At 55.6% G+C, this 16,270-nt stretch overlaps 8 protein-coding genes across 8 annotated transcripts; 3 read left to right on the top strand and 5 right to left on the bottom strand.

The window, feature by feature from the left end:
• Positions 1–233: 233 nt before the first annotated feature.
• On the bottom strand, positions 234–1,855 carry DICSQDRAFT_132091 (uncharacterized protein). The gene is made up of 3 exons (XM_007361104.1): positions 1,589–1,855; positions 1,451–1,534; positions 234–1,399 (listed from the first exon to the last, which is right to left on the bottom strand). Exons 1-3 carry the CDS (start codon positions 1,697–1,699, stop codon positions 899–901), a joined length of 696 nt encoding a protein of 231 aa, XP_007361166.1. The 5' UTR covers positions 1,700–1,855; the 3' UTR covers positions 234–898.
• Positions 1,856–3,437: 1,582 nt separating this feature from the next.
• Positions 3,438–4,500, top strand: DICSQDRAFT_49302 (uncharacterized protein; the record flags this gene model as incomplete). Its single annotated transcript, XM_007361103.1, has 3 exons — positions 3,438–3,975; positions 4,060–4,200; positions 4,253–4,500. Coding segments are annotated over 3 exons (927 nt in total), but the record flags the coding sequence as incomplete, so codon positions are not given.
• A 750-nt stretch (positions 4,501–5,250) lies between these two features.
• Positions 5,251–5,932, top strand: DICSQDRAFT_124015 (histone-fold-containing protein; the record flags this gene model as incomplete). Its single annotated transcript, XM_007361102.1, has 5 exons — positions 5,251–5,262; positions 5,323–5,503; positions 5,565–5,669; positions 5,722–5,844; positions 5,910–5,932. The coding sequence occupies 5 exons, from the start codon at positions 5,251–5,253 to the stop codon at positions 5,930–5,932; spliced, it is 444 nt and encodes a 147-aa protein (XP_007361164.1).
• A 184-nt stretch (positions 5,933–6,116) lies between these two features.
• On the bottom strand, positions 6,117–7,546 carry DICSQDRAFT_124014 (uncharacterized protein; the record flags this gene model as incomplete). The annotated part of the gene is made up of 3 exons (XM_007361101.1): positions 6,117–6,320; positions 6,369–6,790; positions 6,844–7,546. 3 exons carry the CDS (start codon positions 7,544–7,546, stop codon positions 6,117–6,119), a joined length of 1,329 nt encoding a protein of 442 aa, XP_007361163.1.
• A 225-nt stretch (positions 7,547–7,771) lies between these two features.
• On the top strand, positions 7,772–12,346 carry DICSQDRAFT_49916 (uncharacterized protein; the record flags this gene model as incomplete). Its single annotated transcript, XM_007361100.1, has 19 exons — positions 7,772–8,057; positions 8,113–8,210; positions 8,262–8,516; positions 8,576–8,988; positions 9,051–9,210; positions 9,259–9,361; positions 9,420–9,576; positions 9,629–9,695; positions 9,750–9,840; positions 9,897–10,006; positions 10,060–10,151; positions 10,208–10,427; positions 10,492–10,855; positions 10,909–11,282; positions 11,332–11,413; positions 11,469–11,632; positions 11,685–11,825; positions 11,889–11,956; positions 12,016–12,346. 19 exons carry the CDS (start codon positions 7,772–7,774, stop codon positions 12,344–12,346), a joined length of 3,576 nt encoding a protein of 1,191 aa, XP_007361162.1.
• A 121-nt stretch (positions 12,347–12,467) lies between these two features.
• DICSQDRAFT_77787 (uncharacterized protein) lies at positions 12,468–13,072 on the bottom strand (the record flags this gene model as incomplete). Its single annotated transcript, XM_007361099.1, has 2 exons — positions 12,468–12,740; positions 12,803–13,072. 2 exons carry the CDS (start codon positions 13,067–13,069, stop codon positions 12,501–12,503), a joined length of 507 nt encoding a protein of 168 aa, XP_007361161.1. The 3' UTR covers positions 12,468–12,500.
• A 280-nt stretch (positions 13,073–13,352) lies between these two features.
• DICSQDRAFT_30555 (uncharacterized protein) lies at positions 13,353–14,256 on the bottom strand (the record flags this gene model as incomplete). Its single annotated transcript, XM_007361098.1, has 3 exons — positions 13,353–13,775; positions 13,838–14,096; positions 14,156–14,256. Coding segments are annotated over 3 exons (783 nt in total), but the record flags the coding sequence as incomplete, so codon positions are not given.
• A 170-nt stretch (positions 14,257–14,426) lies between these two features.
• On the bottom strand, positions 14,427–15,669 carry DICSQDRAFT_77781 (proline iminopeptidase). Its single transcript, XM_007361097.1, has 3 exons — positions 15,516–15,669; positions 14,804–15,461; positions 14,427–14,752 (listed from the first exon to the last, which is right to left on the bottom strand). The coding sequence occupies exons 2-3, from the start codon at positions 15,451–15,453 to the stop codon at positions 14,524–14,526; spliced, it is 879 nt and encodes a 292-aa protein (XP_007361159.1). The 5' UTR covers positions 15,454–15,461; positions 15,516–15,669; the 3' UTR covers positions 14,427–14,523.
• Between the last annotated feature and the right edge of the window lie 601 nt (positions 15,670–16,270).

Raw genomic sequence — 16,270 nt, 5'->3', positions numbered from 1 at the left:
AACGACGTCGTCCTCAGCTTCCGAGCGGCGCGACTGTGAGTCACAGTGCGAATCGGGTACCATTCCTTGTACGAGAGGAGAAAAATGGCGACATTGAACTAACCGACTACTGGACTCAGTTTGTCGCCTCCTGGAGTCTGGGCTACTCCATCAACTTCTCTGTCTATCCCATACAAGCATCGGCGTTACAGGGCGACGGTGAGGCACGCGTGTATCATGCAAACACCGATCTTCCTCGGAGAACGTATATATGGGATTGACATAGCCTCCGAATACATGCATACATCGTCAGGTATCTCACATTACAGTACGTACAGCACGTAAGATTCGTCAACAGCAGTAGCGATAGGAACAACATTGGGTAACGAGAGTAAGTGCTACGAAACAACTCGACTCTGAAAGCTAGGAACTACACGAGAGAGCAGACATTCGGAAAGCGAATAAGGGGTAGAAAGATATAGAATCAGATCAATTGTGAGTTGTCGTAAAGATAAGGCAGTAGATCGAACGTTGTCTGAACGACAGATCAGAACAGCGAGAGATAGTCCGCCGCAATGGCGGCGGACGAGAGGAAATTAGAAGGTTGCCTGTCCATCAATATGGTAGCAGAGAACATCAGTGTCAGAAGAATCATACAGATGAGAACATGGACGAGCTATGCGAGGAGATGAGCGAGAATCTGATGGCGTCGTAGCCATACGCGAGAATGCAGCTTGTTCGTGAGGCTCTTAGGGCCAATAAACATTTGGTAGTGAGACGATGTTGCGATAATACGTTAAGTGAATGGAGTGGGGCACGATCCGTTTGCAATGGGAGGCGTGGATGCTGAGAAGATGCGGAGATGGTGGGTGAAGATGACAAGAATGACAGCAGCTGCAAGGGAATCCGGGCATATACATCAATGCGACGCGTCAACATCATCCGGCCCGGACGGCTCCTCGACGTCCCATGGGAAGACGGGGTACAGGCCTCCGAAGACGACATCCGATGGGACTAATCGAGTCCGTGGAGGCGGAGTCTGAGGTTCCCGATCGGCGAACTGATGCAGGTGCATGAATGGGAGACAGGGCTGAGATGGCTCCTCGTTCCTGCTTGAAACATGTCCGAGTGGATTCGGACGCAACGATGTCTTTCGACGTCGTACGGGCCCGGGCCCAGTGCACTCTTCGTCGACGGGGACATCAAGGAACGAGAGATCGGCGATGTCCCACGAGTTGGCGGAATCGGGTTCGATGGATAGCGAAGAAATCCAGGGTAGATCGTCCAGAGATGTGAGGGACCTGGGGAAGGTATTGATACAGCAATCCGAACGCCCGCAGTGGCGATGGCGGGCGGTGCGCGGTAAGTTACGGAGGCCTCTGCGCCTCTTCGTAGGGCTACATGGAGGCTTAGACGATAACTTCGGATGGGTTAATATCGGAGGATCGGAGCGCGCATATAGTGAGCTCACGTTATGAATACCACCGTCCTCCGGCACACGATACGGGGATAAAAGCGGTGGGGGGCTTCCGAGAGCTCGAGGGCGGGGGAGGGACTGTGGAGGAGATGAGGACGCGTAGAGAGATAGGGAGGAGGAACGGTAGCTCACATAGAAAGTGTCGTCTACCACTGCCACTGGCCGCGACTGCTTCCTCGAGAGGGGAGAATTAGGAAAGAGTGCGGGGGCAAGGCGCGGTTGAGGAGCTGTGAGGTCAACCATTGTGGCGAAGGGGGGGCCAGAGGCGGTGGGAGGCAAACAGGGACTGTGGGGGGTGGTTTGGCGGTGGTTGTTTGGGCTTCGGATTATTATACAGATAGAGAGCCGAAGAGGTCAGATGGTTGAGAGGGCAGGCAGGGAATGGTTCATGGTTTGGTGGATACCGCGGAGGGGAACAATGGGGAAGGAGAGAGAGAGGAGGGAGCGGATAGGCGGTCGCGAGCAGACGTATTAAGCAAGCCGTAGGCCATGCATCTACCTCTCACTTCCCCAAATCCGGCTCCGGCCGCTTCTGAGGGCGCTGATTCCTATATCTGGACACCGCACTAACGACTCCCCGCGCCAGTTCTCGCCCGAGTCCTGCCCAGACACCCCCACTCCTATCCTTGCTGACCTCATGAGATGCATTCCAGGCATTCCAGGCCTGCCGTGCGTAAGCCCAACGCTGCTGCCCAAATTATTCCATGCGGGAAAGCACGAGAAACTGTGCAGCGCCACGCCCGACCCTGGCTGTCACTCGTCGCGCAGCGTCACACCAAACGCGACGCGGGCCGCGAGTCACCTCGAGTAACCCTCGCCAAACTCGGCGCGCGGCGGCAACGCGTTCCACATGCACCCTTGCCAATCGCGCTCATCCAGAACAACATATGTCATCCACGCTTCTGACCCTCTCCCATGACACAAACCACCATCCATTGTGTACCATCCCCATCGATGAATGCACGAAAATAAATGACAAAAAAATCTCATCAGCGTCCCTTGCCGCTTCTAGCAGCTCTTTGCGGCCCATCTTGTCTGACGAGATTAAGATCAGATGCCGCTGATTCACTATAATAAATCGACTCCAGACGCGTCCGCCACTTGCACGCGGCATCATCCAAGAATTCGACATCCGAATGCCCGGACGCACTACTTAGCACTTCCCGGCGGGTCCGGTCTGTGGGGCACGGACTCCGACCAGTCGGGACGTGCCTGCGGGTCGGAACTGTTATCCAGTCCCACTCGAGCCCCTTCTCCATTTTCCTCTGCCGGACTCTATCCACCATCAGCAGACGCCATTGTCCTTGCGATCCCACATCTCGCGGCGCTGCCCTCCCACGCGGCATCGCCGTTGACATGTGGGACGTATTTATGCACACCCAACCTCCACCTCCTCAAACAGCAACCCCGTACGACTCATTCGCTGAGAAGCATAGCCACATACCATACTCGGCGTTGCTCCAAGCAGTCGACTCGGGCAACGTAGCATAAGCTTCTGCGCGCTTCGGCGACTTCGGTGTCCAAGCAAGACGTCGGCCGTGATTGGTCGCGCTGACTTCCCGGGATACCTGCCGAAGTGCAATCTGAACGTCAGCTTCCACCGTCGCGCAGCTGCGACACCCATCCGTATATCCTGCGACCTATCGTACCTGTATCCGGATGCTGCCAGTGCCACGCCACACCTCCTTCGCGGCTGTGCAGGGTGAGTAGCCTCCAGGCTCCGTAGTGATATGGCATCCGAGCTTCCGCCCCTGCCAATCTGCGACGCGTCCAGCATGCGCCCGCCGTGCCAATCACAGTACTTGCGTGTTCCCATTCGCTACGAATCATGCACTGACATCGGCGGTCGCCAGCTGCAAGCCGCCATTTTCTCACCGTCGCCACAGCATCCATATGCCGTGGTGGCGCACAGCAGCGGCGCATCTATTTCTATGCCCGACGTCACCCCTCCTCGTCTTCGGGTTCCAAGGGCCCCTCGCCCTCCACTCTCACGCCCACGGATGTCGCTGCGCTCGACCGCTGGGCGGCCGCCGAGAAGCGGTACGCGCTCGTCGACACACTCCGGCCTGAACACCTCGCCGATCTGTACATCACCCTGCCCACCCGAGATGGGGCGCACGGCGGCGGCGCACGAGGCTACGCTCCGCCGCGAGAGGGCGACGAGTTGGGATACGGGCACCACCTCGGGTTCTTCCATCCCCGGAACCCGGAGAAGCAGCTGCGCTGGGACGGCACGGACGTCGACTTCAGCCCCCCAGAGCCGTTCAAGCGCCGCATGTGGGCGGGAGGGCGCATGGAATGGAAACGGCCACTGCACGTAGGAGACAGAGTGGAGGCGGCCTCGACGATAACGTCCGTGGAGAAGAAGGGTTTCGCGTCTGGCGAAACAGGGACGCCCATGGTGTTCGTGAAGCAGAAGCTAGAGTACCGGAAACAGGGCACGGGCGATGTATGCGTCGAAGAGGAACGGTCGCATGTGTACCTGGCGACGGCGGGCAGCGGGCGGGCCGCGAAGGAGGGTGAGCATTTAGCGACCCGACGGCAGAACGACGAGAACGTCCCGAGAGGTTCGCGCGGCTGACATCCCGTGTGTGCGTTTGCAGTGAAGGATCTGCCGAAGCCGGACTTCACGTTCGAGTGCTTGCCCACGCCGACGACGCTCTTCCGGTTCTCAGCACTCACCTTCAACGGGCACTACATCCACCTTGACAGGGAGTATGCGCAGAAGTCCGAAGGGTATCCGGGTATGCCTGTTAGCTGGTGGTTGTCTGTCTGCTATCGACTCATTGCTTGCAGAGAGGCTTGTTCACGGCCCATTGACCGCGTTGATGCTGCTGGATGTGACTGCGCTGAAAATCCCTGGCAGAGCCTTCAAGACATTTGAGTATCGTGCTGTGAATCCGATTCCAGTGAATCGGCGAATCAGCATTCACGGCGCACGAGAAAGCGAAGAAACGATACGGGTCTGGGCGGAGGCGGAGGAATTAGAGACGGGTCGCCTGGTGGTTGGGATGACCGGAAAGATTACCTTAACTGATGTATGACCAGCTGATGACTATGGTACATTCAAATGGAATCTACCATCCTGGACCATGTTGCAGGTTGTAGTGTGTGTTGAGGGTTGCTCACATGGCCATTCTGCGAGCGCGACATGCAAGCAACCCATTGTCAGAATCGCACTTCTTTCAACCGCTCGATGGGACTTACCGTACAAAGGACAAAATCTCAACTGCAAGTGACTCGAACGTGCGGCTCTGCAACGATATGATGTGGTCACGTCGGAGGAGAGAAGCGCGCTATACCAGAGCGTCCGAGTCCTGATCATGACGTAGCTCCCAACCACCGCGAGCCGGTAGTACCATCACTTGCTCCTCCTTGGAACAACCTCTCATCAGATTATTATTGATGACCCCATCCGAGCGGAAAAAAGGGAGACAATGGTCGAGGTGATCTCCGAGGCAGGGCACTAGTGTAAGTACAAAGACAAGGACATACATGGACTCGGACAACGGAGCCCCATGAGCCGTGATCAAGATCAGCGCCAGCCACCAGCGCGACGCGACGCGACGGGCGCCAACGCGATATGCAGGTGCGGCGATCAACAGACGCGTCTGGCACGTGACCCTGTTGACACTCCATAAAGTCCTCGATGCGAGACAATTGTGCGCTCAGCACTCTTTCCCTCTCTCCATCACCTCGCCACCCTCTCCCACTTCTCGTCCAAGGTGTGTACTGAGCTATGAAGCATGGGTAATGGAGGATGTATACTAATTCGAGGTTGTAGACTATTCCAAATGGCTCCCAAGGTATGCCGCGGTGCTGCAACCACAATCGAGGGATCTGTCACTTAGACACGCGTTCTGCAGCCTGCTTCCTCCGCATCTAAGGCCCCCGCGTCCACCACGGCGCAGAAGGCACCTGTCAAGGCTGAGTCCAAGGTCAAGAAGACTGCCGCGTCCAAGTCCACCGCGTCGGCCGGCCCTGACGGGGAGAAGAAGAAGCGCAAGAAGACCCGTAAGGAGACCTGGAGCACCTACGTCTATAAGGGTACGTGGCATGCCTTGTGGTTAGGTCTCAAAGGTTGACCCCTCGCATTTGCGTTTGTTAGTGCTCAAGCAGGTCCACCCGGACACGGGTATTTCGAACAAGGCGATGGCCATCCTGAACTCCTTCGTAAACGATATCTTCGAGCGTATTGCGACGGAGGCTTCTAGTAAGTCTACTGTCACTGGACTCGAGGCTTCATGACTCAACACTGTCAACAGAGCTCTCCTCATACTCGAAGAAGTCGACAATCTCGTCCCGCGAGATTCAGACAGCTGTCCGTCTCATCCTTCCGGGTGAGCTGGCCAAGCATGCCATCTCTGAAGGCACGAAGTCTGTAACCAGTGCGTATGCGTGCCATGGACTGAGTTCGAAGAGGGCTTTATACTAACTTGCCATACGTTTACAGAGTACTCATCGAGCCAGAAGTAGGCCATGGTTTACGGGACCTTGCGTTATCTGAGACATTTCCTACACTTGTATTATATAGGCCTGTTCTAATATGTTGCATGCTGTCCGGAATATATCGCTTGGATTGAGGGATGTACCATCGATATGATGACGGGAGAATATATACAAGCAGGTGAGAATGCGAGCGACGCTAGTGAAACGAGGTCTAGAAACCTTTCGGGTAAGACCATGAGGAGGGGGTCGAATGTAAACGAGACGCAATGAGCTCACCATACTTGTTACCCGCTTCCTTGCGATTTCGTCTGCCCTGAGCGATTTTCTCCTCCAAGTCCTCTCGGTTCTGGTACGCCTCCGTGAGTAGGGTTGAGAGCTGATGCCTCGAACGTGCTCTCCCTCCCAATGCTGCACCCTAATAGAATTCAGTACGACGGCGCAAAGTCCGTAAATAACAACGCACCTTTATGTTCATCTTTGGAGCCGCAGGTACGTCAGCAGCAGCAGTGGTGAGTGCTTTCCGCTCCTCTCTTTCCTGGATCTCTTTCTTCGCCCTCTCCATCTCCTTGAGGGCATTCACTTCCTCCGCTTGCTCCTCTGCGCCCTCGAAACCCTTGATTTTGCCCTTCTCCAGCGCCCTGACGTGTGCATCGTACTCCTTTTTCCATTTGTCGTAGAACTTCTTATAGTACGCGGGGTCATGGGCAGCCCACTGGCCGGAAGGAAGCATGTAGTATCCGGGATAAGGGTCCTCAGGTGTGGGCTCTGGGGGTTGGAAGTCTTGAACGGCAGGTGCGGCAGTGAAGGAAGGTAGGGCTGCGGAGGAAGACACTGGTGGCGCGGTAGAGATGGCGGGTTTGGAGGAGCTTGCTTGGGATGAGGACCCTGTTCCCTTGGTATGAGATACACTCACAAAGAGGCGAATGCTGGTTACATACCGAGGGAAAAGAAGTCTACCGCAGGGGCTGATGATACAGCTGGCCGCGAGATCGGTGCAGAATGCTTCTCCTCGACAGAGATATTCGCCTTTCCTCGTTTCACCGAAGTGGGCATGAAAGCAAGTGACGGCTTATCCTCCTCCTTTCTCTCCTCGAGTAACGCCGAATATGAAGAGTCTAGAGGGTCGGCTTGCTCCGCATCATCCTCCGCGTCTTCGGCCGCGTCCTCCACTGTGGTCGTACGAGCGGATTGGCTCGGAGCTGTCTTGAACACGAGACCAGGGCCCCGACCCCCTCCAAGCACTCGCTCAGGTGCAGCTAGCACAGGAGCCTTGTTCTTCGGAGAGGGAAGCATGGACAACAATGCAGATGCACCTGCCCCAAATTCTAGTCGAGGCTTCTTCGCAGCGGGACGATCGTCATAATCAGAGTTGTCTTCGTCGCCGTCCTTTGGTAGGCTAGGAAGACCAATAGCAATCTTCTTGACCTTCTTGGTTTTCGGTGGAGGTAGCGCGAGCCCAGAGGATGGCTTTGACGAAGAGGCAGCACCAACAGGTGGAGGGAGGGAGAAGGTCGACTTCTTGGCGTATGTAGAGGGCTGGCTGGTCAGAGACGAGCCCTTGGAGTTCAATGGAACCTGCGGGACAGACTCGTTGTCGCTTCCGGCATCGCTGTCGCTGCCGTAGCCTTCAACGCCGAGCATGACACAGGAGTAGTGAGAGTGCGAGAGAGGGATGTACGGCATTCGCCGGGCGCGGTTCGAGCCACAAGTAGGACGCGTTTCGCAGCCAGACCGTGACGCGCTCAGGGTGCGCTCTTGTTCTCTGTACTCATCCTCTCTCGTCGTCGCCGGTGGCGCGCGCGTACACCGACCATGGCCACCTTCTCTCCCGTCCCGCGACGCACGGCGCGCTACTCGTCCATCGGAATGTCTCCTTCGCCTCCGCGGCAAGGTCTGAGCAAGCGAACCCGCGCCGGAAGTAACCAGCCACAGTCGCGATTGTCCACCCCAGCGCGACGCGGTGGTGTCCTAGCTCCTGTCAGAGACGATGACTCTGTGTTTTCTGGATCCGGGATGGATGTGGACGAGGAGGGTTCCGAGATATATGAGCGGGGACCGCGGACGGAAACCGTATTCTCGAAATCGAGGGAGATGACGGTAACGTTCTACGCGCATTTGCCTCTGGAGGTTAAGCAGGCCCTTCGCAATGCAGGTGCGTGGGGAACCTCTCGTTCTCACTTAGAGCTGGGCGTCCGAGCTGTTTGTAGACTTCTTCAGGGAGGGGTATACAGGGGATGTAGATCCCGTAACCGGTTTCGCGGTAGTTGCTTCTTTGACCACATGTTTCGTGTGGAAGTATAGTCAGGTATGTTGAAAAGCTTGCTTGAGAAGGCATGAATTGACCGTCGCTACTCAGGCTTTGACGGGGACCCCGACATGCTACATCTTCAGTTGTCCGCTCGATGTCTCTCCTCCACCGATGACCACGCCATTTCACGCCCTCGTCCCGTTCGGCGCACAACGCGAACCAGGACTCATCATTAGTTCGAACATTGGACAGGTGAAATTCTGGGATAGCATCGCAATGGGCCTGGCGGGAGGCGACAACTATACGTTCTTGCTTTTGGGGTTACAGACGGGGGAGAATGTGACAAGTCTCGCCCGCGCGGACGTAAGTGCTGTAGTTATCCTCCGCATCCGGCCATGCTGAATATTTTGCCTTGCATACAGGCGCTGACGTTCATTCTTTCAACCTCTATAGGCCGACTATTCCGACTACTAGTAACCTCGTCCGGCGGGAAGTACCACTTATCCCACCATGTCTTCAGCCGGCCATCTTCTTCCCTGTCCTTGACCCGTCTCCTCCCGGGTTTCTGGTCTGTCCAGGAGCTGCAGCCACAGCCTGGCAACATCAATGCGGTCGCCGTCTGTGATCTTGCTCGTGGTGCCACTGGACGCGTACTATGGACCCTTGTTGATACTAGGCTGCAACAATGGAACATGTCTATTGAAGGTTGGGAAGAATTGTTGATGGAGGAGGACGTTGGTGACCAGACACGGGAAGCGATTCGGAAGCAATTCCCCTACGCTCCGCCAGAGGATATCGACCTGGACCTTGAACTCCTCGATTTGAAGATGCAGGGGTCAGTGCTATGCGGCCATTGGCAACTTCGAAATTCTACTAATTAGATGCTACTGTGCACAGGACCAACGACATGGTTCTGCTCGTTTCCTTCGCTGGCCAGGACGACGACATCTCCATGGAGGTAGTAGCGCATCCTCGCCGCATCTATGCCATCCTCTCCATCAGGCATCTACCTGGGGCCTTCCATGTTCTGAAAGTGCAAGCAGTCCCATACCAGAGCGTAAGTTATGCAGGACAACGTCTTGGACTTCTGTTGATCCGTGTCTAGACATCCAGCTCTGGCGCACCCATGCACCCCAGGTTGCAGACTGTTGTTCCAGCGAAGCTCGTTGCAGTACAGTTCGGGGACGCGGTGACGATATGCTCACAAGGTAGGAACAAAGAGACTCGATTCTTGATGCTCACTCACACGATTACGATACTCAACAGAGAACGACTATATGGATCGACTAGAGCTTAAATCGACCAGTGATCGTACATTGGGCGTCGGTGTCATCGAGAGAGAGAGCTCGTTGCTGGTCCTCACTGCTGCGACCATGATGAAAACAGAGATCGACCTCGACGAGGTCGCGCGGTTCCATCCTGAGTACGTTGATCACGAATGCCCGGTATGGACTGCTCCACTGATGTCCGTGCAGAACTGGTCGTGCCACTTTGATCAAGTCGACCATGACGAAGGCGATCCTGTACGGTTCATTGCCAGAAGTGAGTAGACGAACAGCCCGAGCAAGGTGAATTCGCTGCTCATAGTTACTCTAGAATCCTTTGCACTTCAGCTTCCCTCCTGAGATCGACGAAGAGGCACTCATGACCGGCGCTGAACAACTGAGTGAAGCTGTTCTCGAATCGGGTACGTTCGCATCCTAAGAATGTGAACTCACTCGATGCTGAACGTGTCGACTTCAGATCCCGAGGTTGTGCGCGTCCACCATGACCTCAACTCTCAAATGACCGGCCGTAAGGAACGTCTAAGCTTCCTGATTAAATTCATCAACGACAATTCAGCGTTGACGAAGGTGCGTTCTACCTACAGTAGTGGTACAATGGCGCCTCACTCACGCACATGCAGATGTCTCAACGGAGTCGTCAAACGCTGGCCACGGATGCGGAGAAGCTCTACGCGGCCCATCAGCTTTGGCAACGCCATAACGAGATACGCAGGTCAGTTCACGAGCACTCTTCAGTGACGGCGACATGTACTGAGCTCCGCGGGGAAGGTCTGGACATGCTCGTGATCTCCTCTATGATGCTGTATATCACTACATGAGCTCTATTGGCGAAGGTCATCATGAGGATTCCCTCCGCGCGTTTCTCAGACTCCGTGTACGGGACCTCGGCAGTCTTCTCCCCCATGTTGACGAACTGGTTCATCGTGCGTCGTCGACCCTGAACGGGAACTCCGCTGAGGTCATTGATCAAGCGAATCAAATCGTTCTGGTATGTCTTACGGTCTATATATTGTCACCCCGATTTCTACTAAGGACTATCCCTTTGTAAATAGACGATCCTTCAATGTGCACATAACTACAGGCAGTTCAACTTGGGTGTGTACGGCATCGGGGTCAACGAACCCATGATCGACCCATGGACGAGCCAGCCAAACGTCATTGACCTCGTCAACGAGCTGTTCCTTCTTACGACCCAGCTTGTAGAGGCGGGAGCTGGTGATGCAGAGGCCGCAAGCACCAAGAGGTTACCAAGATCTCAGCTGTCCGATCTAGCGTCGACTCTCTTCCGATGCGTTCAAGAACGACTGGATTGGCTGGACAGCCCCAGTGCTGCAGAACAGTCGGGAGTGGAGAGGGAACGCTCAGAGCTCAAGGAGCAGTTCCGTCAGCTTCGCCCTGAGGTTCTGGAGACGCTGAGTAGGTCTAGTGCACTACTCGTGGCCTATCGTGAGCTGACTGGGGGCGATTAGGAAGGAACGAATTCGCCAACGAGGCATTCAAGTTGGCGGAAGACTACCACGATTTCCGGAGCCTCGCGTCTCTGTGCCACAAGGGCAAGGTTTACCCTCCACAAGAGAACCCCAACGCGGCGCGGATAGAAGCATACATCGAGAAATTCAAGGAGGCGTTCACGACGGAGCTCTACCACTGGTACATCGAGCACGGCGAGCTGCGCACCCTGTTCGCACAGCAAGACCATATCGAATATATGGATCTATTCTTCGCCGAACATCCCCATCCTGGTATCTCCTGGTTGCATGACCTCGGGCGTGGTCGTTTTGCGCTTGCATCCCAGGCCTTGCTGTCGGAGGCAGAACACGCTCCGGAGATCGCCTCAAAACAAGTGCGTAGAATCGTCGCATGATGTGGAAATGAGGGCTTACTCTACCCAGCTCATGCTCAGCATGGGGAAGCTCTCGCATCTCGCACAGTTGCACGAAGGCCAGACTTCCATCAGCCAGGATGTCTTGGATGGTGTGTGCCTCCTCCAAACCGAGTCAAACACGCTAATATGTTCGCCATGAAATAGCTTTCCATGATGGGTTGGATTTTGTGAGCGTACACGAGACGGTGACCGAGGATTTGAAGAAGGCCCTTGCATCCGTGCGGCAGCGGCAGTCGCTAGAGATGCAGGTAGAGACCATTGCCCAGCAAAAGGCGATGAACCTTGGCAATCGTCGAGCGTTCTATAACGTGAGACCCATCTTGCACCCGCATGAGTGTGCTGATTTAACATGAATAACAGGTATTCAAGCACCTTGTTCGCTTGCTGCTGCAAGGCAAAGCACTGTCTGTTGAGGATATGGCCGACGTCCTCACTCTGAAAGACAACTACGAGTACGTAGGGGATTATGTCACTGCGCTACATCTCTTAGCTCGCGCGGAGGTATGTCGGCAAGTACATTGCGCTGAAGTTTCGACTCTAATCTGCCTATTCCCTTTGTCACAGACCATTCCCAGCGGGCGGAGGCTGAACGCGTTCAGAAACGTCTGGCGACGGATCTTGTTACATGATGAGTATGTCGCACATCCTTCGCCACAGCGCAGCGCATCTTTGTTTAACGCCTGTAACGCAGTTGGAACATGATCCGCCAGACCGCCGGTGTAACGGATCAAGAGCTGAACGAGCGACTCCGTAGTACAGCGCTTTACGCCGCGTTGCAGGCCGTCGCGCACAAAAAGGACCGCCCACAAGGCTACAAGCTCACACCGGAGGAGGCACTAGACATCCCGCCTCAGGAAGAGATCGAGCTGCGGTTGCCGAGCATGTCTCCGGAGGAGATCCTCGCCATCGAGCGTGACTACGAGAGGGACAGCCGGGCGTTGCAGGACCTCGACTTGATGGACATCTACAGAAGCGTCGAGCAGATTGCGAACCAAGATCTTGGCCTTCCAGACAGCCCATGAATTTGATGCATATTTTACGCTTTCTGGACGTTTGTTGTCGTGCTATCCAAAATGTATCTCGTTTCTTGCATCTCCAGGTATTGCTTGGGGCACGCCCGGGGATGAATGCAGCCGAGAAATGGGATATCGGCCGAAGCACTGGCAGGTACTGTGTTCACCTGAATGGATGCATGATACGAGACACGAGCTTTTCGTAGTAGACGCGTGCCTCCAAGAGAATCGTCGCCCAATTCCGCCGCCTCCACTCCTCCCCATACTCGTCCAGCCGCTTGCTCTCCTGCGCGACCCACCGGCCATAGAAGTCAGAGAGCGCGACCTCGCGCTGCTCTTGGGTGGTGCCTTCTGGAAGGCTCTGCAGGACTGCTTCCTTGGCGGCGTAGAAGCGAGTGTTGCACTTTTAACACACACACAAACCTCAGCGAGCTGTACGGAAAGACAATACGGGCAACGACGCACCTCCTTCCAGAAATCGTGGTTGAACGCGTCGAGCTCCTGTCTCTGCATCTTCCACTGGTACTCCCGCGTATCGCCTGTGAACTCCTTGAGCGAGTAGGGGTGCCGGCTTTGCGGGGGAGGTGGAGGCACGTCATCGTATATGACAGGGCGGAGGTGAGAGACGGGGTCCGGAGGACCGACCAGATGCTGGCGGGCTATCGACGCATGGAATGTCCGAACCGAGAGCTTTATAGAGACATATGAGGATGCTCGAGAAAGCCTGAGCATGGCGGTCCTCGAGAGGAATGTGCAACTGCTATCACGTGCGGAAAGGGTCGCATTTCAGCTGGCGCGCTCGAGGCGCACGCAGCCTGGGACAAGACGAAGTACAGTGCATGACGGGTTGTCATTAGAGAATGGGATCGGATACATTGTAGATAGCGATGCGGTATGTAGTATCTATATGTTGAGTCCATCCGGTCCCAGAGATGCAGTTGACGGCGATCTACGCCTTCTTGCCCACCGTCTTCTCCTGGGTCTTCACCTCTACCTTGTGGGCCCACTCCGACACAGGCGCGAACACGCCTCCTGCAACCAAAGACGCGGCGAAGACACCGAGCAACACATACACGCCCGTCTTCTCCTCCCCATCGAGTTTGCGGGAGTAGCTCTTCTCCTGCCCGCCAGACGTCTCGGTCTTCGCCGCTGCGTCAAAGTGTGCATGATCGGAAGAAGGCAGTTTCAAGGTTGTCGGGAGCCCCAAGTCGTCCGCCATGTCCGCGAAGAGCTTGCCTACGTTCGACTTAGGCTGAGGACGGGGCACCGACAGGACGGAGTCAGGTGAAGGGGAGCTGCTGGCGGTGTAGACGTTGCTACCGGAGTGGGTTGCCTCGCCTCCAATGACGACAAGCTTAGGAGCGGTCGACGGCGGGGCTGTAGGGGGCGCAGACTCGTGCTTCAGCTTAGAAGAATTCCAGAGGTCGGGGACGAACGGCTAGCACGTGGGCGCGGGTCAGAGGGCTTGCACGCAAGGACAAGTCAGGTCAAGATGCGCACAATTGCAACCGGGGGCTCAGGATCATCCTGAGAGATGTCAGGGAGCTTGGTGTCCAAGTTGAATTTGGGATACGTGGGCTCGGCGGTGGAAGGAATACCAGGAACCTCAGTGGCGGACTCCGTACCAGGCGTTGAGGAAGGGGCAGAAGAGGTGGAAGCGGCGCGGCTCTGAGGTGCGACAGAGGTGGGCGCGGTCGTGAACGCTTTCTTCTTCTCATCCTCTTGCAGGCGCGTAATCAGATTGGCCTTGTTTCCGGTGCTTCGTGCAGGAGATGATTGTCAGGGACATGCGCGTGTAGACAGAAGAGCGCGACCTACGAAGAGAGCCCGCGCTTCCTGGCCTCCTTCCTGAGCTCGGCCACAGTTTCATTCTCCCATGCTTTCGTCAGGAGGACTGTGGAGACGAAGCTTCGTCTCTGGGACGCGATAGCCTGTCGAAGGGGGACGCGGAGGGCAGCGCGGTGCATGGTGGACAGAGTACGAGAAGAAATCACGGTGACGGAACGGGTCGGACGTCGCGTGCACTAGGCGCCCTTCCTATGAGATCATCAACAGACTCTCAGCCGACCATACATCTATTGGAGGGGTGGAAGAGCATCGCGAAATTCCGTCAATACATTGTTCGAACAGGATTAAATACGGGTGTATAAATAACTGTGCCCTTTCCAACTACTGCATGCAATTGATCACATTTCCGACTTCAAGAACTCCCCGACAACCTTGTTGTAGTGCTCGCGTTCCTCCCAAAACGGTGTATGGCTTGACTGCTCGAACGTGACCCATTTCACCTGAGGGATTCGGTGGAAGAACGGTGCTACGACAAAGTCCTGCGCAATATCCTTTCGTCCGTTGATAACGAACGTGGGTACCCGTACAAGGTGCAGACGTTCGATGATCGTCCAGTCGTCCAAGATCCTAGATACCCGTCATTTTCGTTGAAGGCAAAACAAATGAAGGTAAACGTACCCAGCACTTGCGACCGTAGGGTCACCATCATCCCCGAAGACCCGATTCAGAGAGTACTCCATCTCCGCAGGGAAAGGTTTGACCGTGCATCCGTAGTGTGCGTGGAACTCCTTCAGCGCGGACTGGTACGCCTTGAGGTCCTTCATGCCTCCCAAGAGTCCCTCCTGTACTTCTTTGGGGAATGTCTGGACGAGCATCACGTTCGACTGGCCCCACAAGCTCGCTGAGGCAAGCGAGTTCGTGAGGACGAGTCTCTTCAACCCGGCAGGTTGTCTGCGGACCTCGAACTCCGCCGCCACGATTCCACCCCACGAATGCCCCAGGAGATGGAAGGCGTCGTGTACGTTGAAGAAGTTCAGGACGTTCTCGAGCTCATCGATGAAGAGGTCGATGGTCCAGAACTCGCGGGGTTTGGTGGGCAAGTGAGTGGAACGCGCATTGCCGACTTGGTCGTAGAGGATGACGGGGATGCCCGTCTCGGCAAGGTCGGAGAGAGGCAATAGGTAGTCATGGGAGAGCCCCGGACCGCCGTGCAAGACGATGAGGGGAGGGTTACTGCGATTCGCGAGATCGCCGAAGACCTTGTAGTAAGTCTGATACGTCTCGCCCTGGTAGCTGAACGGAATGAATCCTTCTGTGACAGGAGCCATGGTGGTGACTACTAGCATGTTGTCAGCGCGTCCAAAAAGGATATGAGTACTGCGAGACTTACAGGGGAGCTGAAGTGAGGGGGATGATTGCCAAGCGAGGTAACAGTCACCCCTACTTATATATGCGACTTATTCCATATCGCCGCCCGGGGATACGCCCAATTGGGGACACTTCTGTTCTAAGTCCAGAGAAGATAGCGGCGCCCCGTCGGCGCTCGTATATTGGTACAACATCAAGACCAGGATCAGGATCGAGATGTTGTTGAGATACCTTATGTGGGAGAGATCCGGTGATGAAGCTATGTGTCATTCATTTTGCCTCTCTCGTCAGTAGTTGAACAAAAGAAACACCAAACTGTACTTACCATGCACCGGATGCGAGTCAAGAGTGATCGGTCAACGACCACAGTACAACGAGAAACTTGTAGTGGACGTGCCTTCTTTCGACCCTCTATGCCCCCGCACCGTATTGTCCTTGACTGTCACTTCGCTGCACCAAACGCTGGCAGGCGTTCAGTATGATGTCCTGAATTGGTAGGAATGTAGGCGCTCACTTTTCTTCGCACTCGCTCGCGGTCTTCATGGGCCGTGCGTCGTTCATACACGCCAAACCGGACGAATGGAGTGTTCAAACTACGTAGAGGAGAGAACCTTCCCGCGAGTTCTCGGGGAATCGGAACCAGTGGGGACACGTGGGATTGCCGATAGCAGCGCTCGCCTGATCGCGATAGACGGTGGACGTCCAAGGCGCTTGCCCTGTCTGTGTAGCTCGACGTCTGCGACGACGCTGAAGCCTTCAACGCCGGTTTTGCGCAGG

Source organism: Dichomitus squalens, assembly GCF_000275845.1.
Source record: "Dichomitus squalens LYAD-421 SS1 unplaced genomic scaffold DICSQscaffold_2, whole genome shotgun sequence".
In the NCBI taxonomy this organism is placed as follows: Eukaryota; Fungi; Basidiomycota; class Agaricomycetes; order Polyporales; family Polyporaceae; genus Dichomitus; species Dichomitus squalens.
This window is presented reverse-complemented; position numbering and strand designations above follow the sequence as displayed.